At 40.8% G+C, this 25,337-nt stretch overlaps 1 protein-coding gene across 1 annotated transcript; it reads right to left on the reverse strand.

Moving 5' to 3' along the window:
* Positions 1 to 9,388: 9,388 nt before the first annotated feature.
* On the reverse strand, positions 9,389 to 19,873 carry rhcgb (Rh family, C glycoprotein b). The gene is made up of 11 exons (XM_033635946.2): positions 19,521 to 19,873; positions 17,131 to 17,323; positions 15,746 to 15,896; positions 15,024 to 15,171; positions 14,743 to 14,909; positions 14,349 to 14,486; positions 13,883 to 14,019; positions 13,308 to 13,432; positions 13,066 to 13,139; positions 11,355 to 11,422; positions 9,389 to 10,767 (listed from the first exon to the last, which is right to left on the reverse strand). The coding sequence occupies exons 1-11, from the start codon at positions 19,741 to 19,743 to the stop codon at positions 10,734 to 10,736; spliced, it is 1,458 nt and encodes a 485-aa protein (XP_033491837.1). The 5' UTR covers positions 19,744 to 19,873; the 3' UTR covers positions 9,389 to 10,733.
* Between the last annotated feature and the right edge of the window lie 5,464 nt (positions 19,874 to 25,337).

Raw genomic sequence — 25,337 nt, forward strand, 5'->3', positions numbered from 1 at the left:
TGCAGCCAAAGTGCCTCTCCTGATTGGTGCGTAACAGCATCAGTGCAGCGTGCACCGCCTCTTGTTGCAGCACATTCCCGGCCTGTAACACAGTTAATGGACAGTCGCTGTAATGTATGTAGCTGCTCTGAGAACCAGCCTGCACCACCTCACCCTATGTGTATGATATTACAGGCCACATGGCACATGAATGATTGTCTGGAGAGGTTTAAAATGTTAGGTGAAAGCAGGTAAATATGGTTTTATAAAGTTATTTTAATTTTGGCGGCTCCCCACGCGACAAAGTTGGGCTATTATTGGGTTGTTAATAAGTAATAATGCAAAATTATGCGGAGAAAATGTGACATTTGAAGATACAAAAAAGGAGAGTGACTTTCTTTATGTTACTCAGGCCTGTGTGCGATGAAACATATCTTTTTAAACAAATAACCGAGCAACGCTGCCCTTTGATTTTCGTTATAACCGTTTTGCGAAGAAATTAATAATATATTTTTATTTAGTGCATTTTTTTAATTGATTTTCGTGAGGTGTTATAACAAAAAATAATGATAATAATTATAAACTTAATCAGATGTAGCCTAAAATGCAATAATACAGTTACAAATAATCACAAGACTAATAGCAATTTTACATTGAGGACAAGGACAAGTCAATTAACTCTAGAAATAGGCCAATAAAAGAAAAATGTTGCAACCTAAATAAGTATTTAAATAAAAGTAACCAATCCCTTATTTTATCGTTAGTATTTACTTTAATACTACTTAACTGTTTGAGCTTATATTGCTTTATATTGATATATATATCACTTATTGATTATTGAGGAGTTAAAAGGTTCATGTTTTGTGTTTAAACTGAAGGGGGTTTGGTGTTGCACATGCATCCAAAGGGTATGTGTGTGTGTGTGTGTGTGTGTGTGTGTGTGTGTGTGTGTAGAGTATAAAACTAACCCTCTTGAGTGTGTGAGCGAGGAGATGAATCTTTGTGTGTGTGTGATTCTTTATGTCCTTTTTTGTCACTGTGCTCGTGTTTGCACGTCTGCACATCACTGTCCATGTGGACACAACATTCAATGTGAGATAAACCCTCTGGCTTTGTCCTGTGTTGTCCTGTGGTTTTGCATTCCTCTCCCCACACTGTGGTTTACATCCAGACAGTCAGAGGAAACACTTTATAAATTGTCTTGTTAGAATGTAAAATGTCTCCCAGAGAAATGAGCTGTGTTACAAATGTACATGTGAGCAGAGGGAGAATGTGGGAGGATCTCAATTAGACAAAAAGCGTATTTGTTTTGATGATAAAAACAGATATGCGTGTCTACTGAGTCAAGAAGGAAAAAAAGGGGTTTGAAGACAGGAGGGAGTGAAGAGAGTGACAGTATGTGAGAGAGAAAGAGAGATGAGCCCATGTTGAGCACAATCAGCACCGTGCGCATGCTCACACCAGCAGCTCATCAGAGCTTCACACTGTGTGGGTTGGCATTTTTCAAACAGCCACGTGAGGATGCAGCCCTTCCCTTCTCTCACAAATCTGTCATGACATGCTGGTTGGCTCGGCCGTGATTGGCTGACGATGATGTGAGTCAGCAGTCAAAGGTGAAAGGTAAAATGTAGCATGGCTGCTGGGAAATGGTACTTACTGCGGCTTAAAGCTGATTCTCTTCACGAGTAAAGAATAATAGAGACATGCACTGTGAACCACTGTTAAAATGTTAATTTATTTTGGCTGCAAATATTATTTCCTTTAATTTCAATCCATGCTCCTGCAGGACGAGACAGCAATAAAATCTAATCAGCCATTTTCATGGTCTTCATATCTTGTCACAATAATTTCTAACGGCCCCTCCGAGGTCTTTGGGTCCATCTCTGCAGGAATTCAAAGCCACATTCCAACAGGCTGATTTTAGGGTGATTTACCATTCAGCATTCATATGGACACAGGGGACTTGAACCGTGTCTGATGTGTGGCTGCTGTGTTAGCCTTTGACCCCAGACTGTCTGGAGGGCCACGGTGACAGAGAGTCAAGGTCAAGGGGAAGGGGGATGGGGATGGCGGATGGGGATGGGCGTGGGCAGCATCTGACGGGTGGAAGGGCTCCCTGTCTGGGAGTGCAGAACCTAGACAGTCCCAGACGTCTATCTGAGGGGAGACGGTGTCATGTGTGAACCCCTTTAGATCCCCACATCCTACCCTGTCTGTTCCCACTCACCTCCGTGGCCCTGGAGGGGGAAACAGGGACCGCTGGTGTCTAGGAACCAGCGGAGTGATGGTTCCCATGCTGAGGAGAGACTGAACATCGCTAATCCCTTTGATGCAGATAAACATAATCTTAATTTACCCCTTTAATTAACAATATGCTGTCTCTGTCTCACCTCCACAAGAACTTTTATATTTATGTCTGTCAGTGAGGCTTATTTAGTTTTACCTAAACTAAGACCAATTGTGCATCTCTGTTAGTCTCCGTTCATTCAGTAATGTTTATTGTCTGCTTGCATCTTCAAGCCACAACCACAACTATGAAATTTAGTCTGGTTGTAGGGCTGCTTGTACATACATTACTGTGTATATTGTGTGTACATACATACACAAGGCAACATACAGCTCAAGGGTGTGTGTTTCATCTCAACATAGGGTGCACATATGAAACATGGGGTTTGGAGCATCACTTAATTTTGCTGTATTCTGATTTATGCACCATTTTGTGCCTTTTTTGCATCAATTTGTGGCGTAAATATCTGTAATTTTGCCACAAATACAAATGCACATCTTCTAAATATTGAGGGAGATGTGTGCCCTACGTCCCATCCGAAATCTACGCCCGTGATACAGTGTACATGAGACTCACACTAACCATGTACGACATATTACTACGCTCTTTAACTGTTTTTACACACATTTGAGTATGGTCCTGTTTTTTCTTTTATAATTCAGTGCTCACTTTCTATCTATTTATTTATTACTGATATTTATTTATAATTTCGAAATGCCCAGCAAAGTCTGTATTCAACTTCTGTATCTAGTATATTGTACAATTTTTATGTGTGAATGTAGGCATTTGCAGGAGCACTGGGTTAGGACAGGGCTTGTGACTCTTTACAACAAAAAAGTGTCTGCTTGAGACCCCCAATTGTTTTTCAGATATGTTTGAATTGTTAGCAGTTCCAACAAAATGTCATTTCCACTTTAAACTCCTCAGATGATTTATTTTGGATATCTGAAATAAGTTAAAATGATCCAGTATCCTATTTACTATTTGCTGATAATAGTCTGTCTCTGTATGTTTAACTTAAGATCTCTCCAGATGTGTCCAAAGAAATATGCTGCATTCACATAGAATCAGGCAGACGGTAGACGGCAGATGGAAAACACCTTCTGGACAGCACTGGAAAAACAAACAAACAGTCTGAAGGAATGACAGGATAATAAAACTAAATCATCATCGTATTGTTTATAAAGAAATAGAATATAATGCATTAAATAGTTATTTATTATTTTATGTAACTCATTACCAGTTGTCCAGAACTCCCGCCTTTTTGCCTTGTGTGCTACACAACATCCGGTTTTAAATTCTGTCGCAGAGGACGGCAAAAAGTTTGAATATTTCAACTTTGAATGGCAGTGCCATCTACCATCGCGGTTGCTGGTATTCTCTGCTGACTTAATTTTACTGTCTTGCTCTTGTCCACTAAAGTGATATCTGATTTGCTGTCTACCATCTTCAATTCCATAGATGCAGCATTAACAGCATTGTGCCTAAAATTATAATTCATGTCTGAAGTTTTCCCACCAAAAAAAGTTCAATCACATGTATACTGGACCTTGACTAGAATCCAAACTAGGTCTGTGATGTCACAAATCCTGCTCGTACCTAAATGCCTTGAACTGAGATTAAAATTTAGCGAAGAGAAACTTCCTCCCTTTAGCAGCTGAATAAGAAAACAGCCTGCAAGTATTAAACTCTGCTCATTAAATCATTCTGCATGGTGAAGCTCAAACACTGAAACAAAGTAACAAAAACAAAAATATATTTTGGACTGGAAGGGGGCTTTAAAATGAGTTTGAATGCAGGGTTTTTACTCACAACAGGATATTTTTTTTTACATCGTCCGAGGAGCTTTTACCACCACTGCCATGCTGGCTCACAGGTGAAGACACCAGCACAGTGGATTATTACAGGGTGATTGAGCTCCTGTTTGAAGCAGAAGCAGCTCCCTCTGCAGGTAATAATCGGTGCCACTTTCATAGCAGCATAAACCTTCTACATTATATGCCCCCAACCCCCCTTGTTCACTTTGCCAACTAACATAGCCTGCCATCGACACACACACATAAACACACACACGGTCACAGATATAAGGCCCCCCAGACCTCCCGGGTGATCCGCAGTGGAGCGTGTAGCCACCTGTCAATCACCAGATCCCGGCCGCCTTAAGAGAGACATTTCGTCTGGGACAACGGCAGCCCGTCCCTCCCCATACATTCTGCCTCCCCTAGCAACCATCGCCGGATGACTGAGAGGCTTTGTCCCCTCACAACGGGAGTCCACCATTGAACCCAGGAGCCCGTAGCAACCAGAATTAGAGGGTGCCAGAAAGGGGTCTTTTCTGTGAAACGGGGGTGAAAGCTCTGTTCTTGTCCCTTCGTCTGGGATTCATATCAGGGGACTGAATGGCGTCCCCCCACACCCCCCTTCCTTTTAAATGCTGGTGTAACGGAGCGTATGAAGGGGCTAGCGGTGAGCGGATAGGATCATGGTTAATCTGCTGTTCCTCACCACTGTGGTCCGATAGGGACACTTAAGCAGCCTCTGTGGACAGTTAGTGGCGTGGGGAGGTCTGGGGATACCTGGGGAGGCCTGAGGTGGGAGGTTCATCAGCAGGTTGCAAACAGAAGGAGACAAGTGATGGACAGTGGTGGAAGAAGTACTCAAATTGTACATACTCAACTACAAGCAAAAGTCCTTCATCCAAAAGCACACATAGCTAACACTGTCACTAGCATGACCCTCTCATCCATGTGTAGATGCACACTTCCTTCTGTGCAGTGATATGGTAGGTGGGTGTAGTTCAGTAGAAAGAAATAGTTCCTACATGAAACTGCTCACAACAAGGTCTGTGGATTATCTCGAGTAACTGGGTCATAATTTCTGGAAAGAGACATTGCTGTTGAGCCTTTTAAATGTATTCTTTTGTCACTTTGAGCACCACAAACCAAGTGCCATCTAGTTTCAGTATACTGGAGATAAGACACACATCTCTATGGCTGATATCTCCAACACTCTGCAACTCATACCAAAACAATCTAGATTGATAACTAGCTCTACATGTAAGAGGAACACATATGCAGTTTTGATTTTGGGGTGAACTGTCCGTTTAAATAACACTTTTTCTACAAAGTATTATCAGCAAAATGTACTTAATTATCTATAAAAAATGTATGGTCTGGTGCTGCAAAAAAGTGCCCTCTGTCACTGATAAGACATTGGACTATTAATACTAGAGCACTGGTGTGAGAGCAGCATGTTGCTGGTGGAGTTGGTATAAAGACAAAGCTGATTTGAACTACTTTATAGAGGCATAGCCTACAACTAAGTGTTAAGCTCAGTGGCTGCCAACTCAGGGGTTGGTTCCTTCCAGTGGGTCCAGTGATGGAGAAAGTATTCAGTGCCTTTACTTAAGTAAAAGTACTAGAAAAAATACTCCAACTAAAAGTCCTGCATTCAAAATGTTCCTAAAAACACACAAGTATTACCTGCAAATACACATAAAGTGTCTTCTACATGAAAAATGTTAACCTGTAAAGTGACTAAAGCTGTTAAATATATGCAGTGGGTAAAAAGTACAATGGTTCATTCTGAAATGTAGTGGTATATTATACTATACTATATTATGGAAGCCAAGAATGGCTATGCTTGCAATGATTATTTTTAATAATGATTTTAAACAAGTTGTATTTTCTCTTCATAACCCTTTATCATGAGAAAACAAAAGGTTATTTTCTTACTCAGTGGCAAAAGGTAGTTGCGACGGGCCCCTATTATACATGCTATTATGAAGGGCCCTCGTGCACACTACATACTCATGAAGCACTAGCTATGTTGTTTCTGTGTTTGAAAGGCATGACTGCTCGCTCGGCTTGGTGAGATGCTCAGCTTGTCAGCCTAAACCAGCAGCTACCATACATCATATAGCCGTGTCACGTGTCACATGATCAAAGGCAGACTTGACACTGGACAACATCAACATACAAATTACCCAACAATCATCACTGCGAATCTGTATGTGACAAAAATACCAAAGAAAATGAGAAATAATCATTTAACTGAATAGTTTTTTTTATATAGTTTATTTATAGTCTTTATAGTTTATGTAGAATAAGCATATACTTCATATCGATTTTAAGAACTGTTTTACCACAAAAATAAAACATGATGGAGTTGGATGAGATGTTTCTTTGAAACACAGCTGTATTTCTAAGGTGTCAATGTGAATCACTGGAAATGGCCCGTTCTTTGCTCAACACATTGTTGGAGGGCAGGCATGAGTGATTTCGGAGGCTGAAATTAGGTGTGACCAAATATGCCAGATATTTTTTAGTTCTCCATAGTTATCCCATGATCTGAAGAAAGCAAAGATGTATTCATGTGATAATTCATCTTGTTATCTAGAGAAATCAGCCTTTTGTTTTCTCTAAAATTTACATAAATTAACCAAGAAAACGAGCTTTGTCATCTCGAGATAACAAAATAATTAACATTTGATCTTGAGATAACAGCATTAAAGATAATAATTGCAAGCACGACTGTTCTTGGCTTCCTTAAAGTGAAATACAAATACCTCAAATTTGTTCTTAAGTAAAGTGTAAAAGCATTTATTGTCCAACGCTGAGTGGATTACAAAATACATTTCAATGATTAAAAGGTTATTAAAGAAAAAACAATGCTGTGCCACCCAAATTTGTATTAATCTTTTTCTAGTTTTCTCTAATCTTTGCTGTTTATTTGTAAAGTCATTGTAAATTTCCCCTGTTTAGGCCTGCAAGAAGTATGTAATAGAAATGATCTGAAAAGTTTAGAAGTGAATTCACTCTGGTGGAACTGCTCATAGACATCTGAAATGTGAGGAGGGGCCCTGACACTGCTTTTTCATAAAGGGCCACAAGACAAAAACGCTGGGAGCCAACACATTGTATTTTATAAGCTAATCGTGTGTTTTTTATGTAAAGCTGCAGGTATATCTGTCAAATAAAATCCCCTCTGAAAGTATGTAAATACAAGTACTGTATCTCAGAATTTGATTAAATGAGATTGATTACTTTCCAGCACTGGTGACGAGCACAGGACTGGTGTTGGGAAATGATAGCGCTCAATGAATGCCAGTATTGGACATCAAAAAGACAGTCCAGATCCAAATGGTCGAAGAGGTTTTGGAAGTCAGAAGCACCTGCTGAGAAGTAACCTTTAGGAGACACTGAAGCTGCACAAAACGTGAGCAGATTAAGTAAAGAGAGAAAAGAGTAAGGGCTTGAATAGTTTATGACCAGTTCTATGGACTTGTGGTTTCTTTCAATAGGGGATTTTACTGCCCTCTTTATAAGGGAGTTAACATGGATCCCTGAATGCTTCCCTAACCGCTGCAGATCCTCGTAACTGTAAAGTGAATTCAGCTGAGTTTTACTACAGAGTGACTGACACGTATACGTAAACTGGAAGACAATCAGATGAATACGCTGGCAACATAATCACCATTAGGCATATTACGTTGTTTTCTTAAAGGAATGGCAAAAAATAAGAAAACAAAAAAGCCAAATAGCCACAAGCAGGTGCTCTAAAAACGACCTCCCACGTTGTACTTAGCCCTGTAGTGTTCTGTGCATTTTACATCACCACGTATAGAAGATTACAAACTAATCTCAACCTACAAACAACATCGCTGGCATGCAGAGAAAACATGCTTTTCCTGGTATGTTCTTTATCATTAATGAGCGTCTCCGTGGCCCCCTGTATGGGAGTGTGTTTTGTGCAGTTCCCATTCTAAGCTCCCGTCCCGCACCCTCTTTCCCACCCTCTCCTTCCCCGGGACCTGTCAATCAAAGATCATGATTGAGCCCGGATGGCAGGCAGTCAGTCATCAGCAATGAAAGTGAGGCCTCACTCTCTCTGTCTGTCCCTCCCCCTTTTCATGCCCCCTTGCCTCCTAGAGTTTTTCCATCTCACCTTCTCTGTGGCCTCTCGGTCCCCCCCCTCTGCTCCCCTGCTATCCCTGTACAGTTTGTGTTTTACTCCTGAGGAAGTCACATCTGTGGTCAGTGTCTGTCCAAAAGAGGGTGAACATCAAACATGGCTGTCATGAAGCCATAAGGCTCGGCATGCTTGGCCTCACAGGGGAAGGCCTGGCATCATTTATAAATAAGTCTGATTTAGTTTTAACAGGCCCCTGCATTTGCCCTGTAAGTGGCTGATGAATAAACATGAGCAGAGTTGGGGCGGGAACTGCATGGGGGTAGGATGAGAAGAGGCCTGGTTTGTGTGTGTGTATGTATTTGGGGGGTATCGGGGGCAATGGGGGAGCCTTTCTTCCCAGCAGGGCTGCATCTCGTTTAATTGGAGCACTTGTGGCACCATTACCTCCTTTACTCAAACACGTTACTGATGACAAAAGAAAACAGCACTAAGCCTGCCTTTGTTAGCGAGGAGACTGGACGAGGCCATGGATTCCTCTCTGCTACTCATGTGTGGGAATCATACGCGCTCCCGCCATGAGCTGCTGCCTGTCTTGGATCAATGAAACATGGCGGCCAGGTGGATGTAGGACAGAGCACGTGGAAATTACAGCCATCATTAAAAAATGATGGACAGGAAGGCTGAAAAGACACTATACACCATGGTTCATTCACTAAAAGACTATTTATCTTTGATTAATCTACTCCTCCATATTTCTACCCATCAATGCGCAAAACAATAACAGCAACATTCAGTGTGTGAATCCACAGGAATCCTCTCTATTAATCAATTCAAACTGATAGACTCCAGCATATGTGTGCAGCCTGGCAGTGACCTTGTCCTTTAGCTCCTCTTTGACCCGAGGTCATAACAATGGGACTGGTCTGCCATTTGTTTTTGGTCACCACAGTGTCCCGAGAGAGCAATAAGGGTGTGACCTTTGCCCTCAGTCTGACTCCACTATGCAGGGCACGCCGAGGGGATCTTAAATGACGGAAACAACTCATCTCCTCCTCTTTTTATCGGTAAATCTTGATTTTTTTAATCCACTATTTTTTATAAAGTTGATCTCTTAAAGTAGTTTACGGTATTTAATTACAACAAAAAATAAGCCTACTTAATTTTTAAAATTCAAATAAAGTGGGAACAACATATATCATGCACTTACAATGCTGTATTAACAATCTTTTATTAATTTTCAAAGTTACATTACCATTAACAAACTTTACTTTTAAATACAGTCTGACATAGCAACATCTAAACATACAAACATCAGCTTTTGACAAAATCATTCATTTTCGGATGCGTAACAATATCTGTTAACACTTTACTTTAATCCATCTTTTTGACATTTATAAGCAGTACATAAACATTTAATGATTATTTATATTACACAATAATGTGTAGTAAAAAAGATAATAAATGACAACATGGAAAACACAACTCTAAAAAAATCCCTTTGGTGCTTACATTATATTGTAAGTTATTCATCAAGTGTTTGTTATATACGTGCTTATAAATGCCAAGTGAGGGCGGGTAAAAGTAGACTGTTACCAGGCATCCATTATGTCGCAGCATAACTTAGCTCAAAACAAATATCACAGTTCTTATTTTTAAACTCCATAATCAGTAACACGATACATAACTCCCATTACATCTCAGGGTAAAAACCTCTCTATGAAGACACACAAAATTATTAAAGTTCTGTCTTTAAGGAAAAGCAGCGATGCAAATAAACATAATAACAAACGAAGCTGACAGCATGAAGTTGACATCGTCTGTATATTCTCTTAAAATCGTACCTACGGTCCGTTACGTCACACACACAGAAAAAAAAGGAAAAACAAATGTGTGACAGCTCCTCCAGAAAATCCAGTGCAAATGCCACTCAAGAGGGTCTGAAGCAAATGTATGGTTTTCAATATGTAAAATTTTCCATGGTTATATTCTCATAGTCATCTTTAAGTTAGTTTAAGTCCAGTACTGAGCCTTTATCTTGTTGTACCTGCCTCTCAGTGTTGAAACTGAACACATGCCCCTCAATATTTAGAACCTGTGCATTTGTTCCCTCTAGAAAAACATGAACGTAGCAAAGGACATCTATTTTGACAAAAATAAAGACACACGCGGAAAATTGAGGCAGAAAAGGCACAAATTGGTCCATAAAAATCACCAGAATGTGAGAAATTTCCGAGCGGAGGACCCCTGAATTCCCCGTTTCATATGTGTCCCTCTAAATGCTGAAACAAAACCTACACTCCTGCCAATATTTGACTGTATATGAAGTGATTTTAAACTGAAATACATATCCTGCAAAACAGAGAAGAGCATATTTCACAGGCAGACTTTTTTTTAAAAACTTCACACAAACAAAAAGATTTCAGACTTGATTCTTGGCTAAACAACTTGGTGAGGATTCGTCGTGTCAAATGAATATTTCTGTCCAACAGGAGAATAAAAGGAACAAACAGGGTGTGGTTGATAGACACAGATCCATCAGGATCGAGGCCTACAGTCAGGCCTGCTCCACAGTGAAATTTGACTCCGCTCTGAAAAAAAAGAGTATTACATAATGTGTCAAAAACAATGAAACGTCATAGAAAAGTTGTAGCTCAGTGTCACATTTTCCTCTATGGCCTGCAGATGTCCATGTATACTCTGTATCACTCTCTCTGGTAGATTACACTGACAATTCAGCTTTTATAATAGCATCATTTTCATTTCCTCTGTAAACATGAAGGTCAAGGTCACTCTGAAGAGCTGCACATGCAGAACTGTGCGGTGAAAACCCCACATCAACAAACAGCACAGGTGACCTGCATGTGGAAGCACAGAGCGCAGGGGCCACATCGGCATTTCATAGTCCAGTGACAGGGCGCCGCACACTTCTGTGATACCATTGCCATGCTGTATATATATTATACATACACACACTGTATGGAACACTATGAATAGATTCCCAACAAAGGGCAAGAATAACAATGAGTCACATGCAGTCTCCACACATTTGGATCTGCTGCCACCAAGAGGACACTGAATGCAACACGTGATGCTACCTGCATGGATTGTTTGGTGTGAGAATAGCACAACTCCGTGACCACAGCACTGTTGTCGGACAAAGCAAAAGGGCACTTACATATCTTTGTTGTGCATGTGGTTGTTGTAGTGAAGGATGGGTGGGATCACCTCCTCTTCATCAGGAAGCTGTGAACAAATACAGTTTTAACATAATGATTCAGGAGGAGAATAATAACCACATGACCAACCTGCAACTGAATGTGTGCTGTCATGAGAACTCGTCAGTGTTGTAAAATGGAAACTTATGAACCGTTTCTCAGTAAATAGAGGTGGAAAAATGATGGTAGCATGATCACTAACATTAAACACCCTCAGGGTAAATAAGGGAACACAAAACAGTAAAATGTGATCAAAGACGTGTTATGTAAACTTTGTTACAATCTAATTCAGTTTGAATTGATACATTTAAAGTGTGTTCATTCAAGCGTTTTTGCGCATCTCTTGTAATGCGTCAGAACTGGACTCAGTCCTGCTGAACTCAAACCTGCAGTTTTTCTCTAAATGCACTATGATGCACTGTGCTTTTTTCTTTTTTCCTGTGTTTATATGTTTTAGTTGTATTGTACATATCAATATACAATATGTTTTCGATGTTCATGGACAGGATCTTAAGGTGCAGCCGGGGGGAGGAAGGAGTCCAGTTTGGGGACCTTAGAACTGCATCTCTGCTTTTCGCAGATGATGTGGTTCTGTTGGCGTCATCACACCGTGACCTCCAGCATGCACTGGGGAGTTTTGTAGCCGAGTGTGAAGCGGTCGGGATGAGAGTCAGCACCTCCAAGTCTGAGGCCATGGTTCTCCGCCGGAAACCGGTGAATTGCCCCCTCTGGGTTAGGAGAGAGTTATTGCCTCAAGCGAGGAAGCTTGTTTACGAATGAGGGTAGAATGGAGCGTGAGATGGATCGGCAGTTTGGTAAGGCTTCTGCAGTGATGTAGGAACTATGCTGGACCGTCGTGGTGAAGACGGAGCTGAGCCAGAAGGCGAAGCTTTTGATTCACTGGTCAATACGTCCCAAACCTCATCTATGGTCGTGAGCTCTGGGTAGTGACTGAAAGAATGAGATCGTGATATAAGCGGCCGAAATGAGTTTCCTCCATGGGGTGGCTGGGCTCAGCCTTAGAGATAGGGTAAGGAGTTCGGGGTAGAGCTGCTGCTCCTTTGCATCAAGAGGGGTCAGTTGAGTGGTTTGGGCATCTGGTAAGGATGCCTCCTGGGTGCCTCCTGTTTGAGGTGGTACGGGCAAGTCCCACTGGTAGGAGGCCCCAAGGCAGACCCAGAACATGCTGGAGGGATTACATATTTCATCTGGCCTGGGAACACTTTGGGGTCCCCCAGGAGGAGCTGGAAAGAGTTGCTGGGAAGAGGATGTCTGGGGTGCATGACTTGGCCTGCTGCCCCTGCGACCTGGGCCCAGATAAGCGGACGAAAGTGGATGGATGGACGGCTGTATTGTTTTGAGAGAAATTTTAAATATGTATTTTTTATCCTTTCTTGTTGCACTGCAGTGGGCTGGGAGGAAACGTTTTTTTTTTTTTTTTTTCAATGTACGTGTCTTGAAGACTTGCCCTTTAACGGAACTGCATTTGTCAAATATTAGAAAAACACCACTTGAACAAAAATAATTGAAACATATGATATCTGGTGTTTATTCTAGGCAACTTCAGAATTTCTGTGCAATGAACTCCTGACTGAATTTTGATTTTTGATATTGTCATCCCTGTTTCAAACTGCGAAAACCTCTTTATGGTAGTAAATCAAACTCCCTCACCTCCCAGTAGGGCTCATCATCAAAACAATTGTCATCTGCAGGATCTCCCCAGATAGGTAATCTTAGGATGCAACCTGAGAAGAATACAAATAAAGTCATTATCCCAACACACACAATTTGTCACCCACTGCATGCAAACACACCCATCTTATTCAAACTCGGTTATATCACTGCTATTTACATACTGTATATTTCTGATTATGTGGTCAGGCTGACGGGTGGTCGCAGTAGTTATTCCTTACCGACAAGGATGCCTCCACCCACACCAAAGAGGATAGCCACACAGAGGCCTGCAGCCTGATGACCACCCTGTCGTGAGGGTGTCATGTTTTTGAAATTACCCTCAAAGTCAAAGGTGTTGACGAGCCTTTAATACAAAGAAAAAGAAGAACTCATAATGTTGGTCTTTCACACAAATTTGGCCACAAGAATACAAATATTCCTCTGGTTGGTCTGTGGATATTCTCATTTATCCAGGTCAATTCCATTCTGGCAACAATTAAATCGTAGGCAACTGGACTTTGATTTTGTCTAGAAGACGTTTCGCCTCTTATCCAAGCGGCTTCATCAGTTCTCAACGCATCAGTCTGACTAGTCCTCACTAGTCTGACTCCACTGTTTGTCAGACTAGTGAGGACTAGTCAGACTGATGCGTTGAGAACTGATGAAGCCGCTTGGATAAGAGGCGAAACGTCTTCTAGACAAAATCAAAGTCCAGTTGCCCACGATTCCTCTGGTTGATAATCTTCTATCCATTTAATTTTATGTTAGAGTTTCCATGGCCTCTGGCTGCTTTTTGTAAGCTTGGACCACTCACCCTTCAGCGCCATAAACGGACTCTGATGCAGCTGCGGCAGTAATGGCTCCCACAATGCCACCTATGACTCCTGGCATTGCATGCAGGTTATGGATTCCACATGTGTCCTGGATCTTCAGGTACTTTTCCATGAATGGCTGAAAGAGATGTGTAAATCAGGATTAGCTGAGTTTACTCAACAGCTCTGTCTGACTTGGCTTCACACTGACAGCTGACTTAAGGGCAGTAAAAAACAGTAAAAGTAATGAGTGGCACATTTAGGAAAACACCCTCTGTGCTAAAGATGCTACATCTACTTAACTCTAACCCAACATAGAAAAAAAGCAAATAAAAAAGCAAATAATTTGCATTTCTCTGGCTAATTGCCTGGACTGGTTAATGAACTTTTCCAAACTCTTCTTTCAAAAACTAAACTTCGGCTTATCTCATAATAGCTACAACACAATAACCCAGATAAATGGCATACTGAGAGGAAGATATATCCCAGCGTGGAGATGACACCGCAGCAGAATCCTACGATCAGAGACCCGTATGGCATCAGCATGAATTCTGCTGCAGTTCCCACTGCAACACCTCCAGCAAGAGTTGAGTTCTGGATATGAACCTGAAAATGTGCAGAAAAAAAATCTGTTAGCCACAGAGGGAACTGTTTATCAGTTTGTGGTGCGTTTCAGCTGAATCAGAGCATGCATCCAATCACTTCAGGGCAAAATGAAGTTTGAGTTTGTTCAGGTGCGGCACAAGTCATGCAAGTCGTGTTTGACATTTCAGCATACCTTAGGCACTGTCAGCTTGACAAATATATACACCTATTGTTATGCACATAATGTTCCTGAGCGACATAAAAAAAACAGTGTTACCATGTCAAGTTTTCCATGCTTCTGGAAGACGCTCGAGATGGCCACGGTTGTGAGCACAGTGGAGGCCAAAGCCAGGTAGGTGTTGATGGCTGCTCTGTGCTGCCCGTCCCCGTGGTCTGTGATGGCTGAGTTGAAGCTGGGCCAGAACATCCACAGGAAGAGGGTACCTACGCAGAGAGCAGGGTGGACCTTAAAAATCCTGCAGATCCAACGTACCTCCAGAATAAAGGTGAGTATTGTGAGAGTTAATAAATATCAGCATGTAATCAAATTAGGCCCACCAATCATGGCAAAGACATCTGAGTGGTAGACGGAGCCCTGCAAGTTACTGCTCTGGTTCAGGTTTGGCCGATAGAGCATCCACGAGATGGAAAGACCGTAATAACCTCCAAATGTGTGGATCACCATGGAGCCTCCGGCATCTCTGGCCTTCAGTAAATAAAATACCAGCATTAGTAGCAGTGGCAGAATGCTGTGAGGTGTTTTACCAAGTTGTCATTTCGCAACTGGAAGGTGGCGTAGATTACAAAACATAAGCAAACAGAACAATGTACACACCTGTTTGTCACGAGATTTGGGTGTATGCTCAGTTTTAGAAGCAGAGGACAACCGAACTCCTCAGACCCCCAAAAAAATTAAAGTAACAAGGATGTAAGAAACATATCAAATATTATAGTAATGCACACCAAGGGGTGCGGTTAGGTGCTGATCCCTGGCAGTAGACTTGACAGTAGGAAACACGTGTCACACACTCTGGCTCCATATGCATTTCACTTTCCTTTCACAAGCCCTCAGGCCTTCTTCAAGATCAACAATCAGGAAACAAACACATCACAACGACTTAAAAAAATGTCTAGAAAGCCCAGAAAGTGCTTTTAACAGTTAAATTGGGACTCAGGTGCACTGCATGTGTGGTGTTTAGAGGATAAATACACAAATCAGAGAGCTTTATTGAAATAGCCGAATCATATCAAAACAAAGAGACATTATTGTTTCAACTTACATGAATGAGACTCAGGATGATAAATTCCTCGACGGCGAACAACGTGATCCCAAACAGCGTCATAACCATCAGCTGGACTGCACTGACTTTACCCAGCACCGCCCCGTAGGCTATTAAGCAGCCCGCCACACAGAAGTCAGCATTGATCAAGCTGAGGAGAGGAAAGAAGTAAACATGTTGTGGACAAATAAGGCAATATGAGATCATGTGTACTGGCCAGATATTAGACAGTGTCTATATTGGTTAAGGACGCACCTATTTAGTAGCAATAAGCCAAATAAAGAGTACAAACATCAAAGGACATTGTTTTGAGCAGTGAAGCATCATAAACTGATCTAGTTACTCTGCTCTTTCTCCTTCTTTGCAGATAAACACCCATCATATCTGTTGACACACAATGACCTGGCTGAATTTCCATAGTTTCATCTCCTCAGTAGTCTGAGTTTCTGTTTACCTCCCAGCTACTGAGTCCACAAACAGTAAATCTAACGCCTGGAAATTTCCTCAGTCAGACTGGTTTCGCCTCAATAGTGGTGGGGGGGTCATTTGCACTTGGAACCCGTCTACACATGTACAACTATTCTTGAAAATGGATATTTTCCGCAACGTTTTGACCTCTTGTCTACACGCAAACAGAGATTTTTTAAAACTGTTGACATGTAAAATGGAACATTTGGAAAATGATGATATAATTGTGCATGCTCATTGTTGCTTTGTGTAATGAGCATATGCTAGCAACAACAACCACAATGGCGGACTACCTGTTTGCTAACATTTTGTCAACACTGCTTGGTGTAATGACGTCTTTACACTTAAACTTGGTATCGTTGCAACACTTCACTGACAAACAAAGGCATCTGCTGCACCAAATGTTTTTGTTCCACCTCAGCGTGTGATTTAAAATCCGCCAAAATTATGTCAAGTGTATACAGAGCATCACTCGTATGTTTGAGTGATCTCCTTCATCCTCATATACAATGGGAATTGTTGCGGTGATGTGATCTCCGGTAGGTGTTTTGAAAAAGGTGATGTCAGCTAGTACACTTCACTACCTTTGCTACAAGGGGAGACTGCTAGAGACAGTGTTTGGGGTCATCTTTGTGTTCTAGTGTGGATGGAGATATTTTGTAAATCTAAGATTGTGTGGACAGAATTACTTTTTAAAATGAAGGGTAAAAATGTTCTAAATATTGAGGGGGGCATGTCTCCTGCAAGTGGAAACTATAAGACACATTTCCAGAGCTAAATATTATAACTTGCTTCAGATGGTCACGATTGCAGCCTTTTATATAACATTGTGAGCCACAAGTTTCTGTTGTTAGTTGTATGCATCAATCAAAATTAAATACAATAAATATAAGGGGTGCTTTTACAACAACAATTACTTTTCAACTCCAATTTTGATCTTTCCATCAGTGTAATCCAGGGAGTGGAACCAGCCTTGCATCAGCAGCGCCCACTGGAGGCCGAAGGCTGCAATGAGGAAGTTGAAACCCACCGCGCCGAAGCTGTAGCGCTTAAGAAATGTCATCAGGAAGCCAAATCCAACAAATATCATCACATGGACATCCTGAAAACCTGGGGCACAGACAAAATGATGATGATAAGAACTTGCACAATGAGTAGAAAAGTGGAGGAGAGGGTAAGGAATTCCACATCTGGAGGCAATGCATTATCAAAAGTAAAGAGTACAGATCTCCTCCAGGCAACTGCCCGAGCTAATCTTGTAAGTCTAGCAGAGTCCTAGAAGCTAAGAAAAATATGCACCTCATCTAGATTCACTGTAATTATGAGGATGAATGTATTTTTCATAAGTAAAACACAGCTACAAATCTTAGATCCATGTCATTCATATAACTGGGCTTTTAACAGTACAACTTTGTCTGTAGGCAACAGCATAATAAAGTGATAAATAACAACAATAAAGACAATTACAATAGGCCAGAAAAGAAACAATCTAACCACTACCAAAGTCTACCAAATCAGTCAGGCAAATGCTTCGCTTCCTAAATGCACCAAGTGTGGTATGATGCCATGCGACAGACAGAGCAAGGCTGGATTGCAGGTGGACCATGGAGGGCTGTGCCCAGAGAAATTGTCCCTCCTGGCTCCATTACGGTCAAGATATTGGCAAATATATCACGCCTAACTTTAGTAGGTAATAACATATCAGGTAAGGATTTGCTCTGGTTTTGGTTTAGACTAAACTTTGCAATTGATCAGTTTTTGTGCCACATCGAAAGCCAAAATGTGGCCTGCAACAGACCATTAGGCCTGTTGCTTTTCGCTGAGCCATTTTCCAGAAAACGTACAGCTTATAGTGGCTGCTTAAGAACAGTGAGGCATCAGCAGTCAATGATGGTATAGAACAGTCAGTAAAACAGGTTTCTCAACAATTATGAATCACCTCATAAAAGAGAATGTTGACTATACAGTTATTAACGTGCACACAAAGTATATGCCTGATTATTCTAGTAGTTTTTGAGATAAGCTGCAGACAGTTAGGTATCAGGGTGAGTAATGTTTGCAATCATCCTCGTATTCCTCAGTCCTGTTGAGAGTTGTTTTTATTTATTAAAACACCAATATCGTCCTACATTCTCAGCTTATTGCAGCTATATCGCTCTGCTCTCTGGAAAAGGCTGTTTCCCAATATAAAAGACACATCAGGTGAAGCAAATAATTAAACATAATAAGGTAATTGTGTTATATATTATGAAATCATAATTGTATCCAGTGGTGTAGGTTGTTAATCAATAATAGAAGGAAAAGAAAAGACTGAGGAAGTCCATTAAATGTGGTTGAAAGCCTTAGAAACAAAGTGACTGAGCTCATACTGAGAATTTTTTGGTGAATCTGCTGTTTCCAAGGCCAAGAATGAACCTGCGAGCTCCATTACAACAACAATAGCCATCATAAACAGACACACACACACCAGATAGAGTGGTAACAAAGAGTTTCGTCTGTTGTTGTACATTAAAATGTTTGAACCTTTTGTGGAACAGGTGGCACTTCTTTGTAAGACATCTCATGTCTGCTATAACCAGCCAGTATCATTTACAGCAGACACACCTCAGGGCACAATGGGTTCCCACTGGACCATGAAACATTATCGTCCGTATAGCCCAAATTCTACATCACATCTGATTGGATGTGTGATTATTTTTACATTCTAACAAACAACAAATGCTACAGGCATTTCACACTGTCCTCATGTCGACACTGGCGCCCCCCCAAGTGTTGGAAAAAAGGTCCCATGACCTAAGATGAGGCCTCCTGACAACAAACTGTGTCAAGATGTACATCTATCATCGGACATCCAACACCGTATCCGAGATGGATTCATAATAGCCTCACACCGACACCGTGGGTTTTTGGGGACGTGTAGACTACAGCCACACCCATACAATACACTCACACTCTCAAATGACAAAAATATGTTTTTATCTGTACAAAAAGGTGAGCGTTGACATATCAGTTATTAAACTGGAAAGAAAAGCCTCACAGGAGTTGGAAACATGCACCTGTGGGTGTCAGAGCCTTGTCAGCAAAGCAGGAATGATAGATAGATCAACACAATCTGAGAGCTACAGACAAATGTTCATAAAATCATCAAACAAAAAGCTAAATGTATAAAAATGTAGATGCATAAATATAGAGATATTTATAGTATGAGGACAGATGGATGCTAGATTAACAAATAAAAGTGACTGATATATTAGACAGTTGGAAAAGAGAATCATTTAGAGGAAGAAGAAATAAAAAAGTCACTTACTTGGATATCTGAAGTAGAAGTCGTTCTCAATGTCACTTGATATATTTTTAGCTTTCCTGTGCTCTATCCAGTGTGTATCCGATTCTTCATTGTAGCGAATAAAAACTCCGAACAAGATGATCATGGCTGTTTGCCACACAATGCAAACTGCTGGAAGACTGATACGAACATTAGTATTCTTTGGACGGTCACACAGCTCCCTGAAGCTTTGGATGCAGCCCATTGTTTTTGGTTAGTTTAGATCTTTTTGTATTATTATTATTATTATTTTTTAAAAAGACATAACAGCTGCTAAACAGCCTAAATATTAAAGTGAGTTGTCCTCTGGAAAAGTATGAGACACTTCAAAAGCCCCGAGCATCTTATGCATAAGTGAAGATGGGTGTTTGCTTCCATATACGGACACACCCACAGTCACCCCCCCCCCCCCCCCCCCACCACTGCACTTGTGAAGATGATATTTACTGGGACATCCTGTCAACAGATTGTGTCGGTTGAACTTGCCCTTCCTCCCTTAACACAAACACTCTTTGCATGTTCAAGGGGTGGAGGGTGAGGGCGTTCTCCTCTCCTCTCCTCTGATCCTGTGAAGCATTAACTGTAAATAATGCGTATTCACGCTGGGCCCCGTTAGAAAGATGCACGACAGGTTTGACTCAGTCAACCATGACACATGCACAGTTCAAAGTCGAGACAAGGGGCCAGTTATTTATTGACTAAAGGCTAATTGTTTCCACACTTTTGTATGTGAAAGTTGTGAAATTATACATTTTAATTGGACATTTAAGTCTTTTTTGAGTTTAAGCGCTTAAAGAATTCAGGAAACATGACATTTGTGTCAAATAAAAAAGTGATTAAAACTCTGTGGTTCTTTTCTTTCTCATTTAAATTTTTGTTTCCATCACATAATTCCCACAGTAGTGACATGAAACTGTACATGATATTATTTAGAAAGGAAAACTGAGTTTTAAATTGTATGAACAAATAAGGTCTTCAAATTCACAACCCCTTGGAGCTCCTCAGAATCACTGCAGGGAGGTCGCCAAATTATTGTTTGATGGTTCCTTGAAAGTTTTCTGTATGTGTCTCAAAATCCACACTAACACAAATCCAACATACTTTGCCCTCTGCAACAACTTTGTAAAAGTGGATTTTCCTCCCTCAGCTACCTGCAGAGCAAGTACAGCTCAAGACTGTAGCCTGAGGCTGATGCGGCCCTCTGCGCAACAACCTCCATCTGACCTGTAGACAAACCATGTGCCACCGACCAGCGTCAGGTGTCTCACTAAGGTAACCGGTCAGTTGGGAAAATCTACTGAAATACGCTGACATCTGCCTGATGTTTAAAATATGAAATGGCAAGGCTGAGAGAGGATTGTGCAATCCCTCACAGGTCAAGCTCCGTCAGCCAGTCACGCTTTTCTGTCAGAGCTTCTACACTATGGAATGATCTCCCATCTGAGATAAGACACTGTAACATCTATCACAACTTTTAACAAAGGCTCAAGAACTTGTTTTTGGACAATCAGACGTGAACATTACTACTCAACTCAATACATTGCTCACCGAAACGCTGTTGTTGTCTTTCTAGTTTACATGCTGCTAACTTTCAGTAGCATGGCTTATGTGTTAGTGCATATGACCATACATAATGACTATTGAGTTTTATCTATGTTTACTTTCTATTGCTGCGCTGCACGTCTGAATGTAATGCTGATCTGTGTGTAGGTTCTTCATGTTGCTCTGCATGTCTGTCTGTGCTAACATGCTGTTTGTTGTTGTTGTGTAATTATATTGTACTGATGCTCTGCTGTTTGCTGTAGTTAATACTCTCTTTATGTCTTTATGCTGTTTTTGTCCTGTGAATTGTGTCCTTTCATTGCTTTCGAAACATCTCGCCAAAGGACTGCAGTTGAAAGCTAGCCAGCTGGCTAACACTGGTACATTTACAGAAATGTTGTTGTCATTATAAATAAAACAAATGAAATAAAACATTAAAATATGATGTGTAAATATATGTATCTGTCACTAACTATCATTTTAATAACTTCATATTATATGCACCATAAAAAGTCATGTTTATACATGGCACATTAGGCTGCCCTACACTTTATTGTAGGCACAGTGTAACATGCAGCTCATTTTTATACCATATATGCGGTAGAGGGTCCCTGCTCCGTTTCTCTTTCAGCTAAGGGGTCCTTGGACTGAAAAACATTTGAGACTCATTTTATAGAGTTTGTGTGGAGTGAAAGAGTAGCTATGTACAATCTTGTAGCGTGTGAGTTTACCCCTCACTGCCCAGCCGACATTATAGACCTACGTCTTCCTCAGAAAATACACTACGCATTCACATTATGACTGGAAGTTGTTGAGGGGCCTTGCTTTTGTAACTGCAACTCAGCAAATTCAATGTTTTGGGCTGTATGAGGATGTTAAAATCATGTAAAACCAGTGTTTCATCCACAGAGAGCTATTGCTTTGGTAGGTTGTAGTCACCTTTAACGGAATACTTTAACATTTTAGCTTTTTTGCTGAAAGATGACATGTTGATATCACTCTCATGTCTGTTTGGTCTGTTTGTCGATCGAGCCTGTAAGCTCATCTTTGCATACAAACTAGAAACAAGGACACAGAAAAATCTGCCTAAAACAATACCCTCCCACCAGCATCTCCAAAGCTCACTTATTAACACATTATACCAACAACCAAAGTGCAAAAACAACAATTCACTGTTTTGAAAAGGGTTATTTGCTGGACTATTTTCCAGTTGCCAGGCAACTAGAGGTGACTTTGCTCACGATAATATCTTAATTAGGGAGCGTGAGAGGTGCAGGTAGGCAGTTTGTGTTACTTTTTAACAGAGTTTGGCGAGCTATTTACCCATTTCTAATTTTTATGCCAAAATAAGCAGCTCATCTGTCAGCAAGGCAGCAAAAAAGCGTACTTCCCAAAATGTCAAACAGTGATGCCTCTGTGTAAATAATCTCTTTGTTCATATACTGGCTGCCATATGTCTCCTCAGAAGTTCCTGCCTGACTGGCAAAAACTGTTTTGATGGTTTTGTCACTTTCTCAGTATTCAACCATGGTGACGTACGAGTTAGAGTTAACTTTGTCACTTCAGTTTGCACTACGTAACATCCACAGTGGGAAAAGGGTGAATGTTTAAACACAGACTCCCAAATGTAAATAGTAAATATGATCCAGACCTACCTATCCGGTCCTGTCTTGCACTTGCCTCTCAGCTCAAGTGTCATGTTTAAAAAGTGTGCTTCAAAGTCAGGATCACTGCCTTAAACCAGTAACAGGAAAAAGCTATGTCACTGCTTATTCTGTGTTACATACTATAAGGCCAATAAAACTGCTATTGATTGAGAATTAAATTGACAACTCTGATTTGTAACTGGTGTACTTGTCTTACTTATCCCAGTACCACCAAAATAAATCAAATGTATTAAAACATTTGTTTAACTATAAGAGAAATGTATCAGTCCAGCTCAGGATATCCTGACACCAAATGCCCACCCTGTTACAGGACATTTTCATCTCTATTGTTCATGTCTATTGTTGCAAAGTAAGCTGTTTAGATTTCGGGCATATTTTCATTTTCAAAAAAACTATCAAACAATAATTTAGCACCTCCCTGGCAGTAACTCTAAGGACCCCTTGCCAAAGACCCAAGACTTACAATAGCATAGAGTAGGTGTCATTTCATAAGTAAAAAGATGCAGCAACTAATTAAACTGCACAAATAAGTGTGAAGACATAACCTTAAAAGTCTTAAATCTTTTTTCAGCTTTTATTGCTGCATTATTTTTGTGCAAAATGATAAATAAGTGCTACAGAGAACATGTATCAGAAACTAGAGAATGTATTTTTGTGCTCCGCCAGTCAAATTTCCTAGATACTGATACCGATTCAAGACCGTCAGCAGCTCAACATATAGATTATTGCACTAGTTGTGTGCTCAGCAATGAGGAACTTCATTAAAACAAGTGAGCGGGTATCTACGCTCATTGATCTTACTGCTCGGCTTAGCACTGCTACCTTGGTGATGTCATTCTGGCACATGATTTGCTCTTCGGGGAGGATGTGTGGCATCTCCCTTGATCTGAGCATTGCTGCTGTCAGGCGTGTTGAAGCAGCTTGTGTGCCTTGTATTTCTTTTAGAGTAAGAGAAAGATGTGAGGAGTCATTTTTTCCAAGTTAAACTGGTTAAACAAATAAAACATTATACATTTATTTGTGTAGCATATATATGTGTGTAAACTGTGTCTGACTGCAGCTTTCTTTTCGTTTTTCTAAACCTTTATTTATGTAGTGAAGTTTCACCGTGAGCATTAACAGAGCGTCACATCTGTCGCGGCCTTTGAGCAGCTTAACTACAACCGTTGGGGTTAAGGGTCTTGCCCGAGGACAGTTAACTGGTGGTAATGAGGGAGGGGCAAGTGTGCTTTCCACACTTGAGTTATCCTGTAAGTCCTGGGATCAAATCCACGACCTGTCAGTCACAGGCTCACCTCTCTAACCTTTGGGCCACCACTCCACTGTCAGTTCAACTGCCGGCTGCACAATGTGTGAAACAGGAAGTGCCGAATGGTAAAGAAATGTGGAGACTACCCTCACACATCCCAACAGGAACTATGAGCAAATTCCCATAATGTGTATACAGCAATTAAGGTGATGTACTCAGTCTAAACAGCCTGGGCCTTTTTCATAGCGCAGGTGTTCCTAGTGATAACAGTGTGATAGGGAGCCAGCATGCACAATACCAGGAACCTGAAACTAAAGTAGCTAAATGGAAAACAGCCATCATTAGTAGTATTATTTACACCTTTGCTATTCCTAATGTGAAATGTCGAAATGTTTTCCATGAGAGAAATCTATTATGGCTTTAGCCAACTTCTGGAACGTCTTGCTTCGCAAAAGTATTTTACATATCATGGACTGAGAATTCTGACACAAATAAAAAGCTGGAGATTAAAGAGAGAGAGTGCAAAATACACTTAAATACCTTGTTACCCCCCTCTCTTTTTGCTCCAAGGTGTCTTGGTCAATCTCAAACACACACACACACACACTCTCACACACTGTTGTCAGCATCATCAGCAATTTTCAGTTTGCACAACTCTTCTGTTGCATGCTCACTCTCTTGTGGCTGTTTCCCTTTGCTACAAGAGGACAACCCGAGAGCCTGAGAGCAACACAAGTATGTTTTACATACATTTAATTATGTTTAATCCTCTCATCTCCGCCTCATGCTGTTCTGTGTGCTGTCCTACAATTGACCACTGATTTAAACTCATCAAATCAATGCCTTGGAAAAATGTATCTCCATATTACTTTTATTACTTAATCAATAAACATAACACCCTGGGCTTTTTCACAACTGATTATCTGATGTCTTCACAGAAAAAGCACAGGTGTAACAAATATCCTAAACAATGTCAGTGAGCCAGCATGAACAACCAAATCCCTTAAAGTCACAGTCGGTAATTTTTATGAAAATATCTTTGTCATATTTGCTAAAACTGTCACTATATTCTGAAAGAAGTACATGAGAAAGATAATCTGTGAAAAAATTATGTCCCTCTTCCTCTTCCTGCCGCCTCCAGTGGCATTCACTAAAATCAGACAGGAATTTCGGCAACAACAACCAATCAGAGCTGAGGACTCTCTGACACAGCTGTCAATCACTGCTCGTTAACTGTGACTGTCAAACTAGGCAGCGCTGATCTAATATGAATCAAGATTCTACTGCATTACTGCATTGCCTATTTCTCACCTAAAATGTTTTCAGACACATATTTTAGTG

Source organism: Epinephelus lanceolatus, chromosome 5 (assembly GCF_041903045.1).
Source record: "Epinephelus lanceolatus isolate andai-2023 chromosome 5, ASM4190304v1, whole genome shotgun sequence".
In the NCBI taxonomy this organism is placed as follows: Eukaryota; Metazoa; Chordata; class Actinopteri; order Perciformes; family Serranidae; genus Epinephelus; species Epinephelus lanceolatus.